We start from the raw sequence: 16,322 nt of genomic DNA on the forward strand, positions 1-16,322 counted from the left end.
GGCCTGCTCTTGTTTCAACTTTTTCCTGTTGTCATGCAAGTATGCCTTTGCATTAATCTACTTCTCTTCCATTGCTGTCCCATTTTATGCCGCTACTCTGAGGCAGACTTTGTTCTGAGAACTTTGTGCGACGAGTAAATTGAAGGCTCTGCTTCCACCAGATGACTAGTTTCAACGATGATTTCCTTGGAGGTTGGGAAGATCCCTTGTTTCCTGCAAATTACATTATGAGTAGGTATGCTACAAGAAGAGACTAAAGTTCACTTCTGCCAGGATACACAGAGACAATTCCTCCAGTTCCTTGTCTTATGTCTTCTACAAGCCTGTAAACACCATTTTATCCTAAGCAATTAAGCAAGGCACTATATACAGGGGTGCTTGAGGATGCTTTTTGGAATGTGCATAATTACCAATATCCATGAGCCTGTGCATACATCCCATATACCTATTCATCTGCTTACTTCTTGGAAAACACACATCCCTGCCACGATGAGTTCTTATTACATGCTTTCCTAGATTTTGCCTATGAGCATTCCACTCACTTAAAAGCTTTGCCTTGTCTAAGCAATCCTTCATTTTGATATTAACGCATTAACGCAACCAACTACAGATTAAATATTGTAAGTCTTACTATCACATAATGTTTAATACATTTTAAACCCATTCTTCTTCCTTCATCTTTTACCATTACTGTGTGGGATCAATGTGCTTGATCAACCTTCTCCATATACTGTAGCTTGGTCCTGCACCTCATCCCCAGTCAAGCCATTTTCCTTCATCTCTACTTTAACCTCCCTCACTTTCTCTTCCCCTGTACCTCCATTCCTATCACACTTTTGCGCAGACATTTATTGTCTTTCCTAATTACATACCACTTCAACCTACTTTCCTGTAGGAAAATAATGGAAATAGTTGTGATTATTTGTTACCCAGAAGACCCACGCTAAAAGACCCACTTGCTATGGTCATGTTCTGTAGAAATTTGAATGAATTTTTCCCATATGTAACCAGACTGTTCTGGAATAACATAGTAATTTTTGCAAAAAAATTTGAAAGATAACATCACCTGGCCCTCTTAATCCAATTCAGGTATACAGAGGCCCAGAGTCAACAGCTGGCGGCACTGGGCACAAGCCAAGAAATCACTCTGGACCCAGTCATATGTAGTTCAAACCAAAGATGTAAAATTCTTCATCTGAGAAGAGACTAAGCCAGAACAGATTACAAAGAAGAAACTAATATGCAAACAAAACCACTTATGAACCAGATCCACAACATGAGATTAAAAGTTAGCTTGCCTGAAATAATCTTTAAGAAATATGAACTCAATTAACAAATTTGGTAAGCAAATAATTAATTAACAAGATACCATGAAGTATTGTGTGATGTTCACATTGCAAGTAAAGTACTACTGTGCTCTGTACGCAGGAGGTCTGTCAATAAATAAAGTTTGCTGTAATGTTGCTGATAAAGCTGACACAGTTGGTCTCTGCACTTGTGTTTGGTATTTTTCTTGACTAAAGTCATGTTTTGGTGCTTCTATTTTACATTATCCCGATATTGTTATGTTCTGCCTTTCCAAAAATATGCACCTGAAAAGCACCTTCAAATAAAAAAAATATTTTTGTGATGAAAAAGAAAATTACTTGTATGATCACTTTAACAGCTTCATATCTACCATGATTCTCTCTATAAAACTTGCTAAAATAAGGGAATTAGAAACAGATTCAAATCTTCTCTGCAGGGTCAGGTTCCTCTGAACAAACAACTTATTTCTCCATGTGCTTTTGATTTATGTACACAAGAAATCTGTGGGCAAGTACATCTGTCATCGCACAGCAGGGTTAGTTCACCTTACTGTAATTTAGCTGCAATTCATAATGGTCAGGCAACTAAAGTACTTATCACATAACACAGCAAATTTTGAATTCTAAACTACTAAAAAAAAAAAAAAAAACTTCAGATATTAGACCTTAAACACAGAACACAGCAATTTTTCAAGTATAACAGATCATGACTAAAACCCATTCTAATGAATACATAGACACATTTGTAAAATCAATATCTTACTTTGTAATTTTTTTTCCAAGGGAGATAACAGAAAACATTTCTTATGATAAATGCAGGTGGATACATAAAAGAGCAAGTAAAATGAAGGCATAATTGGGAAAAAAAGGCCAAAGTAAAGTAATACATTAAAAACAGCATACCTTAATGCTTGGAGTATTGAGAATAAAATTATATGTAGTTACACATAAATTCAATTCATTTATGATATAATAGGAATAACAAAAATCTGCTTGAGTAACAGATGGAAATGAGTGTAACATAGACTGGTACACATTATTTAAGAAAGACAGGCAGGACTGAAAGTGGGGGAGTCGCAATTTATGTTAAAAAAATCAATGCACATCTTCTTTAATTAGATGGTGAACCAAAACATAGTGAGGATGTTTGGACTTGACTTGAACGTTTTAAAGTTAGAGGCCTTATTTTAGGAATGTGTTATAGACCTCATAATGCAGATAAACAATACACATCTTTTGAATAATATTTAAAAGGTATGCTTTAAATGGGAAAATTTTAGTCATAGCAGGCTTTAATTACTCAAATATTAACTGGGCTAACCTTACAAACAGCACAGCAGAAGAAACATGAGTTTGGATGTACTGTATTTGCAAAACAGTATCTTATAGCTCCAACGTAGAAGCCTGTCTAGGCACATTATACCTCAATAATCAGGACAGAATTTAGGCGATAGATCTGATTGAACCATTAGGATCTAATAATCATAATATACATTTCCTTATATTTTGGCATATTCAAAAACAAAACACTGGTTACATTTTAGTAGGGCAAATTCTGAGCATAAATCTAAAGATAAATTGGGATAAGATTTTAAGTGCAAAGACAACTAAGCAGATGTGGGGCATGTTTAAATGTTTTTTCAAATTTAATGCAAAACAAGTTTAGAAGCAGAAACAAATTAAAGATAACTTAGGGTGGGATAAATAAGGACCTACAAGCTGACAAAAAAGACTAAAAACTACAGTGCTAACCATAAGGCATAGGAAATCATGAGAGAAACCGTTAAAGAATGCTAGGAAGCTAAAAGGTTAATAGAGAGAAATATTGCAGAAAAGATAATCCAAAAAGACTAATATTTTAGTAGTAAACTAAATGTCGTAAAAGATCACATTGTCATTTTTTGAAAATTGCTGATGTTCCACTTGTTACGAATTTCCCAATGTGCAAAGATTATTGAAAAATATGTATCAGAGATTTATACGTGAACTAAGTACTTGAGGATAAATATTATTTTGTCCTAGTGATTTTGTTAGATTTTAGCTTATTTAATCAAAGCAGTACTTGTGCACTTTTTCAAATCACTAAGTACCTCCTTAGTTGTCCTTGTCACTTTGGGGAGGTTACCGACTTTGCCACACATGTAAAATTCAGAAAAATGTAAGTTCAGAGCCTTTGCTATTTCACTGTCTATTCCCGCTGAACTTTACTGTCCAATACTCTTCACCTCTTCCTTGACCATTCGTTTACTACTAAAATATTAGAGGAGTCTTTTTGGATAATCTTTCTTATCTGTTATATTTCTCTCTATTAGCCTTTTAGCCTTCCTAGCATTCTTTTTAATGGTTTCTCTCATGATTTCATATGCCTTATGGTTAACACTGCAGTTTTTAGTCTTTTACAGCTTGTAGCTCCTTATTTATCCCACTCCAAGCTATCGTTAATTTGTTACTGCTTCTAAATTTTGGGATAAACTTGTTTTGTGATCTTTTACAACATTACACAGCCCTATCATATAGTTTGAATTTTCATTTATTTCATCCATGTAACCTCAGGAATGGGTGGTGCCTTTAAATATGGGAGCATGCGTGTCCAAGTAGAATATTCGGACACAAGAGAAACTTGCTATGACATATGAATGAATACATGGCTGTCACATGGGTAAGAATTATAGTTATATGATAATTTGCTTGCGGGCACTAAACATGGCATGAAAATAACTAATATAGTCTAGCCAAAGACTTGTCATGAAAACCCAGAGTTTAGCAAGAGTCTGGATGGTTTTGTTTACTTACATTTTACATAGTAATATCTTCAGATATCAGAGAAAAAAGCCAAAATGATGTAAAAATAGTTAATGCATAGTTAATTAGATTTGGATAGAGATTTGCTAAAAACGTAATATTCCTATGTCAATACATTGTGACAAAAACCTGCCATAATCCATTCACAAACTATAACGATTACAAATGTACATTGTAATTTAAATGCAGGTTTATAAAATTTAAGAAAACATGTAGGAATGTAAGAAAACTCATCTGCCTTATCACAGAAAGATTTGAGAATTGGGAGCATGAGTGAGAGTGCTGATAGCCTGTTACCACATGAAGAAACCATCTGGATTGGGAGATTTGATAAGGTATAATAATAATAATAATAATAATAGTAGTATGTGGAGACTGGCTCGGACACAGACAGGCAGACACACTCATGTCACCTAACACACGTTCATTTACACTACTATTTACAAAGTCCAAGTGCCACAAACCCCAATCTTCCCCAAAGTCCAGGCCAACCACTGTGCCTCTTCGGACTGCCTCCTTCTCTTGAACTTGCACCTTGTCCTGCTTCCACCTGACTCCAGCCTCGAATGAAGGGAGGCGGCCCCTTTTATCCGTACCTGGATGTGTTCCAGGTGTGCACCGGCAATCCCACGGACACGCTCCAGTGTGGTGGAAATGTCGGCTGTCCTCCCGGAAGCACTCTGGGTGTTCCCTCTCTTCTTCCCCCCAGCACTTCTTGGTGTGGCGAAAGTACTGGGGTCCAGGGTCCTTCAGGCAGGGGGACGCCCCCTGGCGGTGACCACGGGCCCCTACAGGGTTGGGCTTCCAAGCCCTGTACCTGTGGCCCCCAATACAACCAGGGCGGATGCCCCCTCGCGGTCTGGAGGAGGAATGAACCCTCCTCCTGTCTTCCTGGGCGTCCCGGCCGGGCATGAGCCCCGTCCGGGTACCACAAGTAATACAAGGTTTACATTGGATTTGCCTCCCTAAGAATACAGCAGTTTTCAACTGCGGTTGTCTCTGAACAGCTCTTTAAAATAAGTAGAAAATGCATAGTGTCATAAAACTAGCAAAGAACTGAAAAAAAAATTAATAAAATGCCATCTATCAACTTAAGCACTGTAAGAGCAAAGGCTCCTTACACTACATCCCAGACCATTTATAACCTTCATAGAAAAAGGTTACCAAACCTCAAGAGAAAGTCCTGAATAATGATTCAACTCATTATCAGTACGTATTGAGGTTTGTCTGTGATAACTGACAGTTTAAGTTTAATTCATTGGTTCTAAAACACCTTTTTGCAATTTCAAGTGATTTTTTAATCTACTTTTATACAAATTCAATGACCTTTAGAGATTATATCATCCCAAAACATCTGCTGACACACAAACATGCCTTTTCTGTGAACAAATTACACTACTAAACATAGCCTGCTAAAATCAAATATATACAAAAGTATACATATGCTTAGCAAAAATGTTAACTTAATAGAGGTTTCTCAAAATGTATTCTGTACAATTGAAAAGCAACAGATAAGTTCTGCTGATTTCAGTATATAATACTGTAGTAGATACTGTATGTATTAATAGAAGTTCTTCCTAGTGTATTCTTTAAATTATTTTCCAAAGACTACTTGCTATATGACCTGAAAGAGACAGACACCACCATTGTTACAATATTCAATTTGCCATTTCAAGAACTTTCTATAATTCCCATCAGTTGAAAACCTTTAAGAAATTAAGGTTGGGCTTTGTATTTGCTGGCATTACTGTTCTGTGCTACTCAAACATTTTTTGAATTATTTTATTACAGCTTGTCACCTCAGTGACAAAAAGGATATGCATAAAAAGGGTACCGTACTTTGCAAATTCAGTAAAATGCAAATTGTTTAGATGGAACTGTAACCTTTGAAGGGAAGCATAAATTAAATGTATTAAGCATAATTATTTCTAGCTGGTTTTGATGCACCTCCAAGACTAGTCTGTTAAAACAGGAAAAAAAGCAGCCACATTCTCAGAAAGTGGCAGTTCCTCTGAATAAGGAAGAACCTTCACATCACAGAGGACTATAAAGGAAACAAAGACATTACGTGTAAATGTAGACTTTCAGCTACCCCCTTTCATTAGTTTATAATAATTTATTACAATAAGAATGATACACAGCAAATGAGCATGTCATAAGTAATACAATATTGCATATCAAATTCTACATCATTCCCTTCAAAAAGCAATGTTTACTTTGTATGTTGAACTGTGAAACAAGCATTGAAATTTTGATAACATACATGGGGTGAAACTAAAACGTGATGCTTTTTCTATAGAAAGCTGCTAGAAACAGGATTTTTTGACTGCCTAAGTTGGGTATCTGTTTCTGTAAATCATTTAAATAACCTCTTGGACCATTCCTTGATCAGTTACCATCTTATACAAAACTAAAGCAAATTCTGCAACCTCATTAGTGCTCTCTGTTGATTTCTTAAAACAAACATGGACACTGCTGGGGGAAAAATATCAGTATCTCAGAAAGCACTAAGGAGGGAGCAGCTGTGTCTGTGAATGAACAAACCGCTCCAATATTTTCTTTGTAGCAAATATTTAATTAATTGACTAAATTCTACTTTAAAGCAAATTCCTCACTTAACTAAATTGTTACCGGATTTTGCCATCAGAGAAGGTGAGCTTTATTCATGCTAGTGACAAACGTCTATTCACTCCAACAAAATGCCACTTACAGTGCATTAGTTTTTCAGAAAAAGACAAAGTAATCTTTCTGAAATTAAGGTTAATAGATGTAGTGCGTCAATCTAACATTACAAGATAACTAATCTGGCCTTAAATTTTATTACCAATAAAGAATTCATTTTATAATGAGTCTTCAAAGTGAAAATAAACCCAGATTGCTTCATTTGTAGCCAAGGAATCAGACCAGAAATAAATAGACTGCAGTTTTCATCCCCATAACTCGAAACAGTGAGTATTTGTGCAAGCATAGTGTTCAGTTGGATGCTGCCATGTTTATCTATGTTTATGTGCGCCCATAAATTGAATTGGACATCTTGCATTCCATCTGGATGTCATATTTTAAACTGGATTGTTCAAATTTTATTTCAGTTCAATTCAATTTTTATATGGTGCTCTTCACCGAGTGAAGTTCAGAGCGCTGTAACAAGTTTATACAGTACATTGAATATTAATTACAAATTGTATAAAATTACATGATGTACACAAAAAAAACAAAAATACAGATTAAATACAACTTCAAATTGATAGCATTAACACTTCCTGAAAATATTAGTGCATTAGTAATATCATTGAGATATGCCTGTGCTTCAATCGAAAAACAAAAAAAATGTAACTAATTGCATCTTAAATATTATAAGTCACCTTGGATAAAAGTGTCAGCCAAATAAGCAAATAATAATTCTGAACATGCATCGCTCATTATGGGTCACTGAAAGCCAGAGTCTGCCACAGAAAAATATGCACAAGGCAAAGACAAACCTGGATGGAACACCAGCTTACCTCATAAAACAAAAAACCACTTGTTCATATCCAGCTAATTAAAGCTTACCAATTAGCTTAACATGCACATCTCATTATGACAGTACATTAGAACATTGGAAAAATTTAAGTGAGAACAGGCCATTCAGCCCAACAAAGCTTGCCAGTCCCATCCACTTCATTCTTCCAAAATAACATCAAGTCAAGTTTTGAAGGTCCCTAAACTCCTACTGTCCACCACAATACTTTGTAAATTACTTGGTAAATTATTCCATGTGCCTAATTTCCTGTGTGAATAAAAACTTCCTGATGTTAGTTAAGCATAAAGTTTGCACAGTGTCTCATAACAGGGTTATTGTTGAACTTATTTCAATTTAACAGTCTCTATCAATTATACTAACTCCTTTAATAATTTTCAACACTTTAATATGTCATCTCTTAATCTGCAGAGGCTCAGCTGTTTTGAAGATTTCTGTGTAACTCATTTCCTACAGTCCTAAAATCAGCATAGTTGCTCTTCTCTGGACATTTTCTAGGGCTGCTTTGTCTTTTTTGCAGCCTGGAGACCACAACTGTACACAGTACTCCACAGTCTGCCTGAACATGAGAAGAGAAACAGGAGATGAAACATTTGTCATACCAGAAACGAGTTGAAACCATAAAGGCCAAACCATAAACATTAAAGCCTAATTGTAAACCAGAAATCAGAGTCAGAGAGAGAAACAGTAGAATTGGAAAACAGAAAGATGAAAGAGAATAAGAGTTTGATTGAGTTTAAATCTGGCACAAAGATTTGTTCAGAATCCGTGACTGGGATATAAAGAGTCGTGCTGATGATGCAAAGCATGGTGTCATGCTACATAACTTTCATGGCAACTGGGAACAACAACCTGGGGGCATCCGATTGTAAAATAAATTATGTCACAGAACCATTAATAATTATTAAATTCAGGAAACATAACTGCAAAGAACCCACATAGAAGGTTCTAGAGAACAAAGCAGCCCATATTGCCACATAATATATTGTTCTCAAAAATATTTTAATACCAAAAAAAAAAAAAAAAAAGTGCACAATTCATAACACTTCAGATGAAGCCTCACCAGTGCATTATAAAGTTTGAGCATAACCTTCTTTGACTTCTACTTTACACATCGTTCTGTATAATTTGACATCCTGCTACCATTCTTAATGGTTTCTAAACACTGTCTAGAAGTCGATAGAGGAGTCCACTGTGACTCCTAAAATCTTCTCATAAAGTGTGCTTTTAGGTTTCAGACCTTCAATTGTGAATTCAAACCTAACATTTTTACTTCCTACAAGTAATACATTTATTTGCATTAAATTTCATCTGCCCACGCTTGTATGCAGTCCAAGTCCCACTGTAATGATTGAACAGATTCCAGATTATCTAGTTTGGTATCATCTGCAAACTTGTATTCCTACCTAAATCATTTTTATATTTTGAAAACAGCAGCCGCCCTAGCACTAAGGCCCTACAGCCCTGAGGAGCACCACTTTTAACATCACCCAATTCTGATAGTGTTTCTCGCACCATAAACCTCTGCTTCCTATTTATTTAATCCAACTCTGCAGCCAGCTACACTCTACACCTTGAACTGCCATTTCTTTTAGTAGGATGCCCAGCCTCTCATGCGGCACTTTATCAAATGTCTTCTGAAAGTCCAGATAAACAACATATGCACCACTGTCATTGTATTCTTTTGTTGCTTATTTATAGGTTTAAAGCATGTCAGTAAAACACAATTTCCCTCTTATGAACCCATGTTGACTGTTCAGTAAAACTCCTGCTGTTGCCATGTGTTACTCAGTCTTGTCCTTAATTCCTTCTATTACTTTACCTGTGATGCACATTAAGATTACTGGCTTATAGTTCCCTGGATCTGCCCTCTTTTATATAACAAAATATTTGCCATTTTCCAGTCCTTTGGAATTTCCTCTGTGTACAGTGGCTTCCTAAAAATATATCAAGCGTTATTTATACAGTGCATCCAGAAAGTATTCACAGTGCATCACTTTTTCCACATTTTGTTATGTTACAGCCTTATTCCAAAATGGATTAAATTCATTTTTTTCCTCAGAATTCTACACACAACACCCCATAATGACAACATGAAAAAAGTATACTTGAGGTTTTTGCAAATTTATTAAAAATAAAAAAAATGAGAAAGCAAATGTACATAAGTATTCACAGCCTTTGCTCAATACTTTGTCGATGCACCTTTGGCAGCAATTACAGCCTCAAGTCTTTTTGAATATGATGCCACAAGCTTGGCACACCTATCCTTGGCCAGTTTCGCCCATTCCTCTTTGCAGCACCTCTCAAGATCCATCAGGTTGGATGGGAAGCATCGGTGCACAGCCATTTTAAGATCTCCCCAGAGATGTTCAATCGGATTCAAGTCTGAGCTCTGGCTGGGCCACTCAAGGACATTTCACAGAGTTGTCCTGAAGCCACTCCTTTGATATCTTGGCTGTGTGCTTAGGGTCGTTGTCCTGCTGAAAGATGAACCGTCGTCCCAGTCTGAGGTCAAGAGCACTCTGGAGCAGGTTTTCATCCAGGATGTCTCTGTACATTGCTGCAGTCATCTTTCCCTTTATCCTGACTAGTCTCCCAGTCCCTTGCCACTGAAAAACATCCCCACAGCTTGATGCTGCCACCACCATGCTTCACTGTAAGGATGTTATTGGCCTGGTGATGAGCGGTGCCTGGTTTCCTCCAAACGTGACGCCTGGCATTCACACCAAAGAGTTCAATCTTTGTCTCATCAGACCAGAGAATTTTCTCTCTCATGGTCTGAGAGTCCTTCAGGTGCCTTTTGGCAAACTCCAGGCGGGCTGCCATGTGCCTAAGGAGTGGCTTCCGTCTGACCACTCTACCTTACAGGCCTGATTGGTGGATTGCTGCAGAGATGGTTGTCCTTCTGGAAGGTTCTCCTCTCTCCACAGAGGACCTCTGAAGCTCTGACAGACTGACCATCGGGTTCTTGGTCACCTCCCTGACTAAGGCCCTTCTCCCCTGATCGCTCAGTTTAGATGGCCGGCTAGCTCTATGAAGAGTCCTGGTGGTTTCGAACTTCTTCCACTTACGGATGATGGAGGCCACTGTGCTCATTGGGACCTTCAAAGCAGCAGAAATTTTTCTGTAACCTTCCCCAGATTTGTGCCTCGAGACAATCCTGTCTCGGAGGTCTACAAACAATTCCTTTGACTTCATGCTTGGTTTGTGCTCTGACATGAACTGTCAACTGTGAGACCTTATATAGACAGGTGTGTGCCTTTCCAAATCATGTCCAATCAACTGAGTTTACCACATGTGGACTCCAATTAAGCTGCAGAAACATCTCAAGGATGATCAGGGGAAACAGGATGCACCTGAGCTCAATTTTGAGCTTCATGGCAAAGGCTGTGAATACTTATGTACATGTGCTTTCTCAATTTTTTTATTTTTAATAAATTTGCAAACATCTCAAGTAAACTTTTTTCACGTTGTCATTATGGGGTGTTGTGTGTAGAATTCTGAGGAAAAAAATGAATTTAATCCATTTTGGAATAAGGCTGTAACATAACAAAATGTGGAAAAAGTGATGCGCTGTGAATACTTTCCGGATGCACTGTATGTACTCACTAACCTCCTTAAGAACTCGAGGGCAAGCATTATCTGGTCCTGGTGGTTTGTTTGATTTCAGCCTATTTAATCTGAGCAGTATTTCTCTCTCTACAATTTTCAAATCAGTCAGTACCTCCTTAGTATTTCCTGACACCCCTGGGAGGTTATGTACTTACTCACATGTAAAGACTTCAGAAAAATGAAAGTTCAGAGCATTCACTATTTCACTGTCTGTATATTTTTATTTCCCTTTACTATTACTGACACACTTCATCTCCTCCTTGATTTTTTTCTTACTACTACAATACTTAATCTCTTTGGGTCGCCTTTCAACTTATATGCAATAATTCTCTCTAATTGCCTTTTTAGTTTCCTTAATATCCTTCTACTGGTTGACCTTGAGCTTTCATATGTCATATGATTCAAATTGATGTTGTTATCAGTCTGATACACCTTACACAACTGTTCTTTCCTTTAGATCTTTTTTTTTTTTTTTACTTCTTTTAAACTAGTGAGGTAATTTTTTTTTAATTTCATACTCATTCCAAATTTTGGGATGTACCTGTCCTGTAATACATATAAAACATTTTTAAACCTATTCCATTGCTCCTTGGTTGTCGCCACACTTAAAAACTTAGTTTATCCCTTTAAGGCATTGCTGCATCTGTTCAAAACTTACCCTACCAAAGTTAAACTTAATAGTTTTAGTCTTTACATCTATGCTCTTCCAAAACAATGAGAATTGTATTATATTATTGTCACTTAACCCTAGTGGTTCAATCACTTCAACACCTTGAGTTCTATCCTGGTTATTACAAAATAAATCTAGACAAGCTCCCCTTCCCCATGTTGGTGCTTTAAACACACTGTATTTGGGGGAGAACAAAAAAAAAAGTCAGACTACATTTAAAAACTCCCATTCTTATACTCCACTATATGCAAAGCTAGCCCACTTAATGTTTTGAGTAATTAAAGTCCCTCAGGAGTATAATATAACTATAAACTTACCTTTTTAATATTATTTTAAAAAATACATACTGAAATTACTGTCTGCATTTGGGTCTATTGCACACTCCTAAACTAAAACCTCTTTCCCTAATGCTTTCTAGACCTCCACACTAAGATTTCAATTCTGTTTAACATAAATGGCAACACCCCACACCCCTTTTTCTTTTCTTTCTATCCTTCCTAAAAGATGTGTATTCATCTGTTATACTCATCCCCATCTTTGTTATTTAGCCAGATTTCTGTTATTGCTATAATAATCATAATTATGCTCCACTACATTCAAGTCCATAGCTAGTATTAAGGCAAGTTATTTTCATGTGTTACGTATTTTACTTTTGAGCTTAAACTTTGGGTTAGAGTTTACATTAATAGGCATACTTGTTTTTACACTATTAATCATCTCTTCACAAAATTCTAAACCTGACTTGTCCCAAACTTCCTGCCCTTCCATTCCCTAATTTAAACAAATCCTCGACTATCCTACTCTTTCATCTCCCCAACAGATTGGTGCCCCTCCGGTTCAAACGTAATCCATCACAGAAGAACAGGTCCAGTTTGTTCCAAAAGCAGCCCCAATGTTCCATAAACTTGTATGATTTTATCCTAGATTTCAGCCACATGTTAAGCCTTCTAATCTCTCCAGTGTTACCTGGACTGGCAAGTGGCACAAGCAGAACTTCGGAGAAGACTACCATGTCAGTTCTGCTCCTCAGCCTGGCACCTAACATTTTATATTTGTCTATGTTATGACAAGTGACATACAAAAGGGTAGGCTGTCAGTTCTCCAATCCAATTACAAATGGATCCACCCCTACTCCAGCCAAGACTCTATTAACCCTTCCAGGGAGGTCTCTCACATGTGCACCCACAAGGAAACGCACTGTGCGAGACTCTCAGTCCCTGAAGCAAACCAACGCTTTAATTCCACATTATCACAACCTCTTTCTTGGGACTGGTCTTGAGGTGGCCAGTTGATGCTCCTCATGCCTCAGTCTCCATCCAGCTCTACAAGGACCTATGAAATGTTTGACAATTCCAGTTCTCTGGTATCCCTGGACAGTTTCCACTATTTGCCATGCACCTATTTGCGACTGTGATCCTCCTATCTTTTAACTGTCAGTTTTAGAATCTCCTCCTGCACCAACTTAGCAGTACACACCATCTACATAAAGGACACTGGGCCAGGGTTGCCAATTCTCTACTACAACACATCCCAGCAAGTTCCTTCTCCAGTTCAGCAATCCTGAGCTTGAGGTGCTGGATAAGTCCAACATTCAGCATAATTTGCCTTATACTGGGCTCATTTTTGAAATTTGGATTATTGCTCAATCACTTATTAAATTTAACTTAAATAATTTAAATTTCAAATTAAAGAACTTCTGCAATTATTTAACACCTTATGGCCTTAAGCTCCTGTAATACTCTTCCCCTTGACTGCCTGCTGCATGTATTCCTATGAAGTTATTAAACTTTACTTTGCCTTGCCTGTTTCCTAACTTTGCATCCCTCTTGTCTGTACTTTCAATCTCTACCTACTCCATTTGTGTTCCTTCTTATTAATATATGCGCTGTTCCATTCTTAATAGTACTAATTTTCCTTAGCACTAAGAACTATTCTATCAAGTACTGTAAAACCTTTCACACACTTCTTTCTTACTAAGAAAACTCTTACTGAATACTAACCACTGATGGTTACATCCTTATTCACTTGTCTGTTTCTACTTTCACTTACCCCTAAGCAGCAATCCCTTGCTAGATGCCGGTCTACATACATTGTAGCCACATACCCAAACTTGAAATAAATGCTTTCTTCCTTATGAATGTGCATGCTCTAACTCTCTATAATGCTATATAGTGCCTTATCCAAATACTCTTTATATTCCTTAACAAATTCCCTTATTGCTGTTTAACTATTCATTGCTACGACACCAGTTATTAATTTACAGGCAGGCCATTTGCAAGGATGATGTCAGTCCAGTAGTATCAGTCACCACTGCCAATCACCTGTACTCCAAAGTACAAGATGAAAACCTACACAGATGCAAGGAGTGTGTACAAACTCAATTCAGACAAATCGAATCTGGGCTCCCAAGAGCACAGTGAAATATTATGCTAACTTGATACTCTCAAGAGAAAAAAAATACATTAAAACCATCAATAGGTTTGAATTAGTCATTGTCATAATCTAATTAAAAAAAAAGTGGGGAGGTTAGCCAAAATCCTACCTTGAGGTGCATCTGGCAGTGTCCTTCTAGAATCAGAATTGCGTGAAAATCCGTCGTCTGGCACACTTCTAACTGAAGAGTGGATTTCTTCTTTAGGATGAGTAGAATCATTGGCATAATGTTCCAAATTCCCCGATTCTTTGGATATGCTTTGTTTTACATCTTCATTGCACAAACCTGAAGCAGGAGAGAATATATTGTGCTCCTCTAATTCAGGTGAAAATCGCACCTGTTTTACTTCAGATTTAGAACCGATTAACTGTTCTTCTGTGGATGTAGCATCAAAATGTTTAGATGTTGTTTCCATTAGACATTGTCTCTGGTGCGAGTCTGACTCACTAGAACTTGAACTAGGAGAATGCTTTAAAATCCCCTTCTTTGTCACGCATGTCCCTCCTGCCTTTGTTGATGATTGGGTAGTATGATCAATGTCTTCTAAAACATTTATTACAACGTTTGTAGCACTGAGACCAGTTTCTTTCTCATTATTTTTTAAGTCATCTTGATCTGTCGGCTCTTCAAGACCTGTTAAAGCCACTTCCTCTTCAATTACCTCCTCAGTGGAAACTCTAGAGGTATCACTTAGACAATGTTCAGAGGAGCTTGGCATGTGAATTGGCAGGGAACTAGAGTCATTCCTTAGTTTCCCTCCTTCAGACATTAACTCCCCATGTTGCTCTGGTTGGTTATCTGTATTTTGCACACAAAATTCTTCTTCATCTACATTATCTTCTACTTCTTGATTTACCAATAAAACAGATTTATTTTCTTCTTCAGTAAATGATACAGGCATTTCTAAATTAGAGTGTGCATCAAAAGACGAAGGCATTAGTATCTGCATTTCATCTTGTAAAGTACTAGATATTTCCTTTTTTGCACTATCTGAAGCTGAACCCACTGAATTTCTTACCAAAAGCGGTGTCTCATTAGAATTCAGGTCTGTTTTCAGAGTTCCATTTTTATCATAATAAAGTGCTTCATCAGATACCTGCATCTCTAATATTTCCACTGTGGGGAGAAATGAGGATGTTTTCTCTTCTAAAGGTACCACAGGGGAGACCGTATCTTCAGTCATAGCACTTGTAAGTACAAGGGTTGGAGGTTCCAGAGTGCTGTCATCCTCAAAATCCTCAGATGCAGAAATTGCATTGTCAACTCTGCTCAGTTCACTTGGTAACACAGATAGGTCTTCCTCTCCAACTTTTATTTCCAGACTACAAGCATCTTTGTTCTCTCTCTGTAAAGATTTCACTGCTTCCGGAATTGGTTGGCTTTTGACATAAAATACATCCTCTGAATCTTCAATGGGAGACACAACAGGGCTTGCATTAGGAGAAGGTCCAGCCAAATCTGAATCTGATTTGTAGAGCAGATGATAGTAAACGGACGAATTTTCCAGTTGGTTTAAGTTAATACCTGTAAAATAAAATAAAAATAACCAACATAAGTAAAATGTAATATTCTATGTCCCTCAGACTATAGCTGCACTTTTACATTTACATATAAATCAGAAACATCTCATTCAAACAATTTTGACAAGGTCAAGCCATTTTGGTCTTCAATAGCACAGGAGGACAATGGATAGCACTGCTGTAACTTAGCTGTAGGGGTGTGGATCTGACTCAAGATTCAGTCCCCTTGTGTCATGTTTATGCATTTTCACGGTGTCTGGGTGGGTCATGTATACGTACAGTATTCAGGTTACTCCAACATGATGGCCATTTTGACATACTTCTTTTTATTTACAGGAATACAAAAATATTAATCTACATTCATTCATTGATCCATCCATAAACTGATTGCCTTTCTAAACATGGATAATTCATTGCAGGGTTTTGGGGTTCATACCATGCCAATAGCCTTGAACAGGAT

General features: G+C 37.2%; 1 protein-coding gene across 3 annotated transcripts in view; it reads right to left on the reverse strand.

The window, feature by feature from the left end:
- LOC114648645 (synaptotagmin-like protein 2) overlaps positions 1-16,322 on the reverse strand; it is a 554,437-nt gene that overhangs the window by 162,687 nt on the left and 375,428 nt on the right. For all 3 annotated transcript variants that reach the window (XM_051925337.1, XM_051925335.1, XM_051925336.1), the window contains one exon: positions 14,451-15,866. In XM_051925337.1, the coding sequence (XP_051781297.1) occupies positions 14,451-15,866 (1,416 nt within the window). The remainder of the gene's footprint in view (positions 1-14,450; positions 15,867-16,322) is intronic.

This window comes from Erpetoichthys calabaricus, chromosome 3 (assembly GCF_900747795.2).
Source record: "Erpetoichthys calabaricus chromosome 3, fErpCal1.3, whole genome shotgun sequence".
In the NCBI taxonomy this organism is placed as follows: domain Eukaryota; kingdom Metazoa; phylum Chordata; class Cladistia; order Polypteriformes; family Polypteridae; genus Erpetoichthys; species Erpetoichthys calabaricus.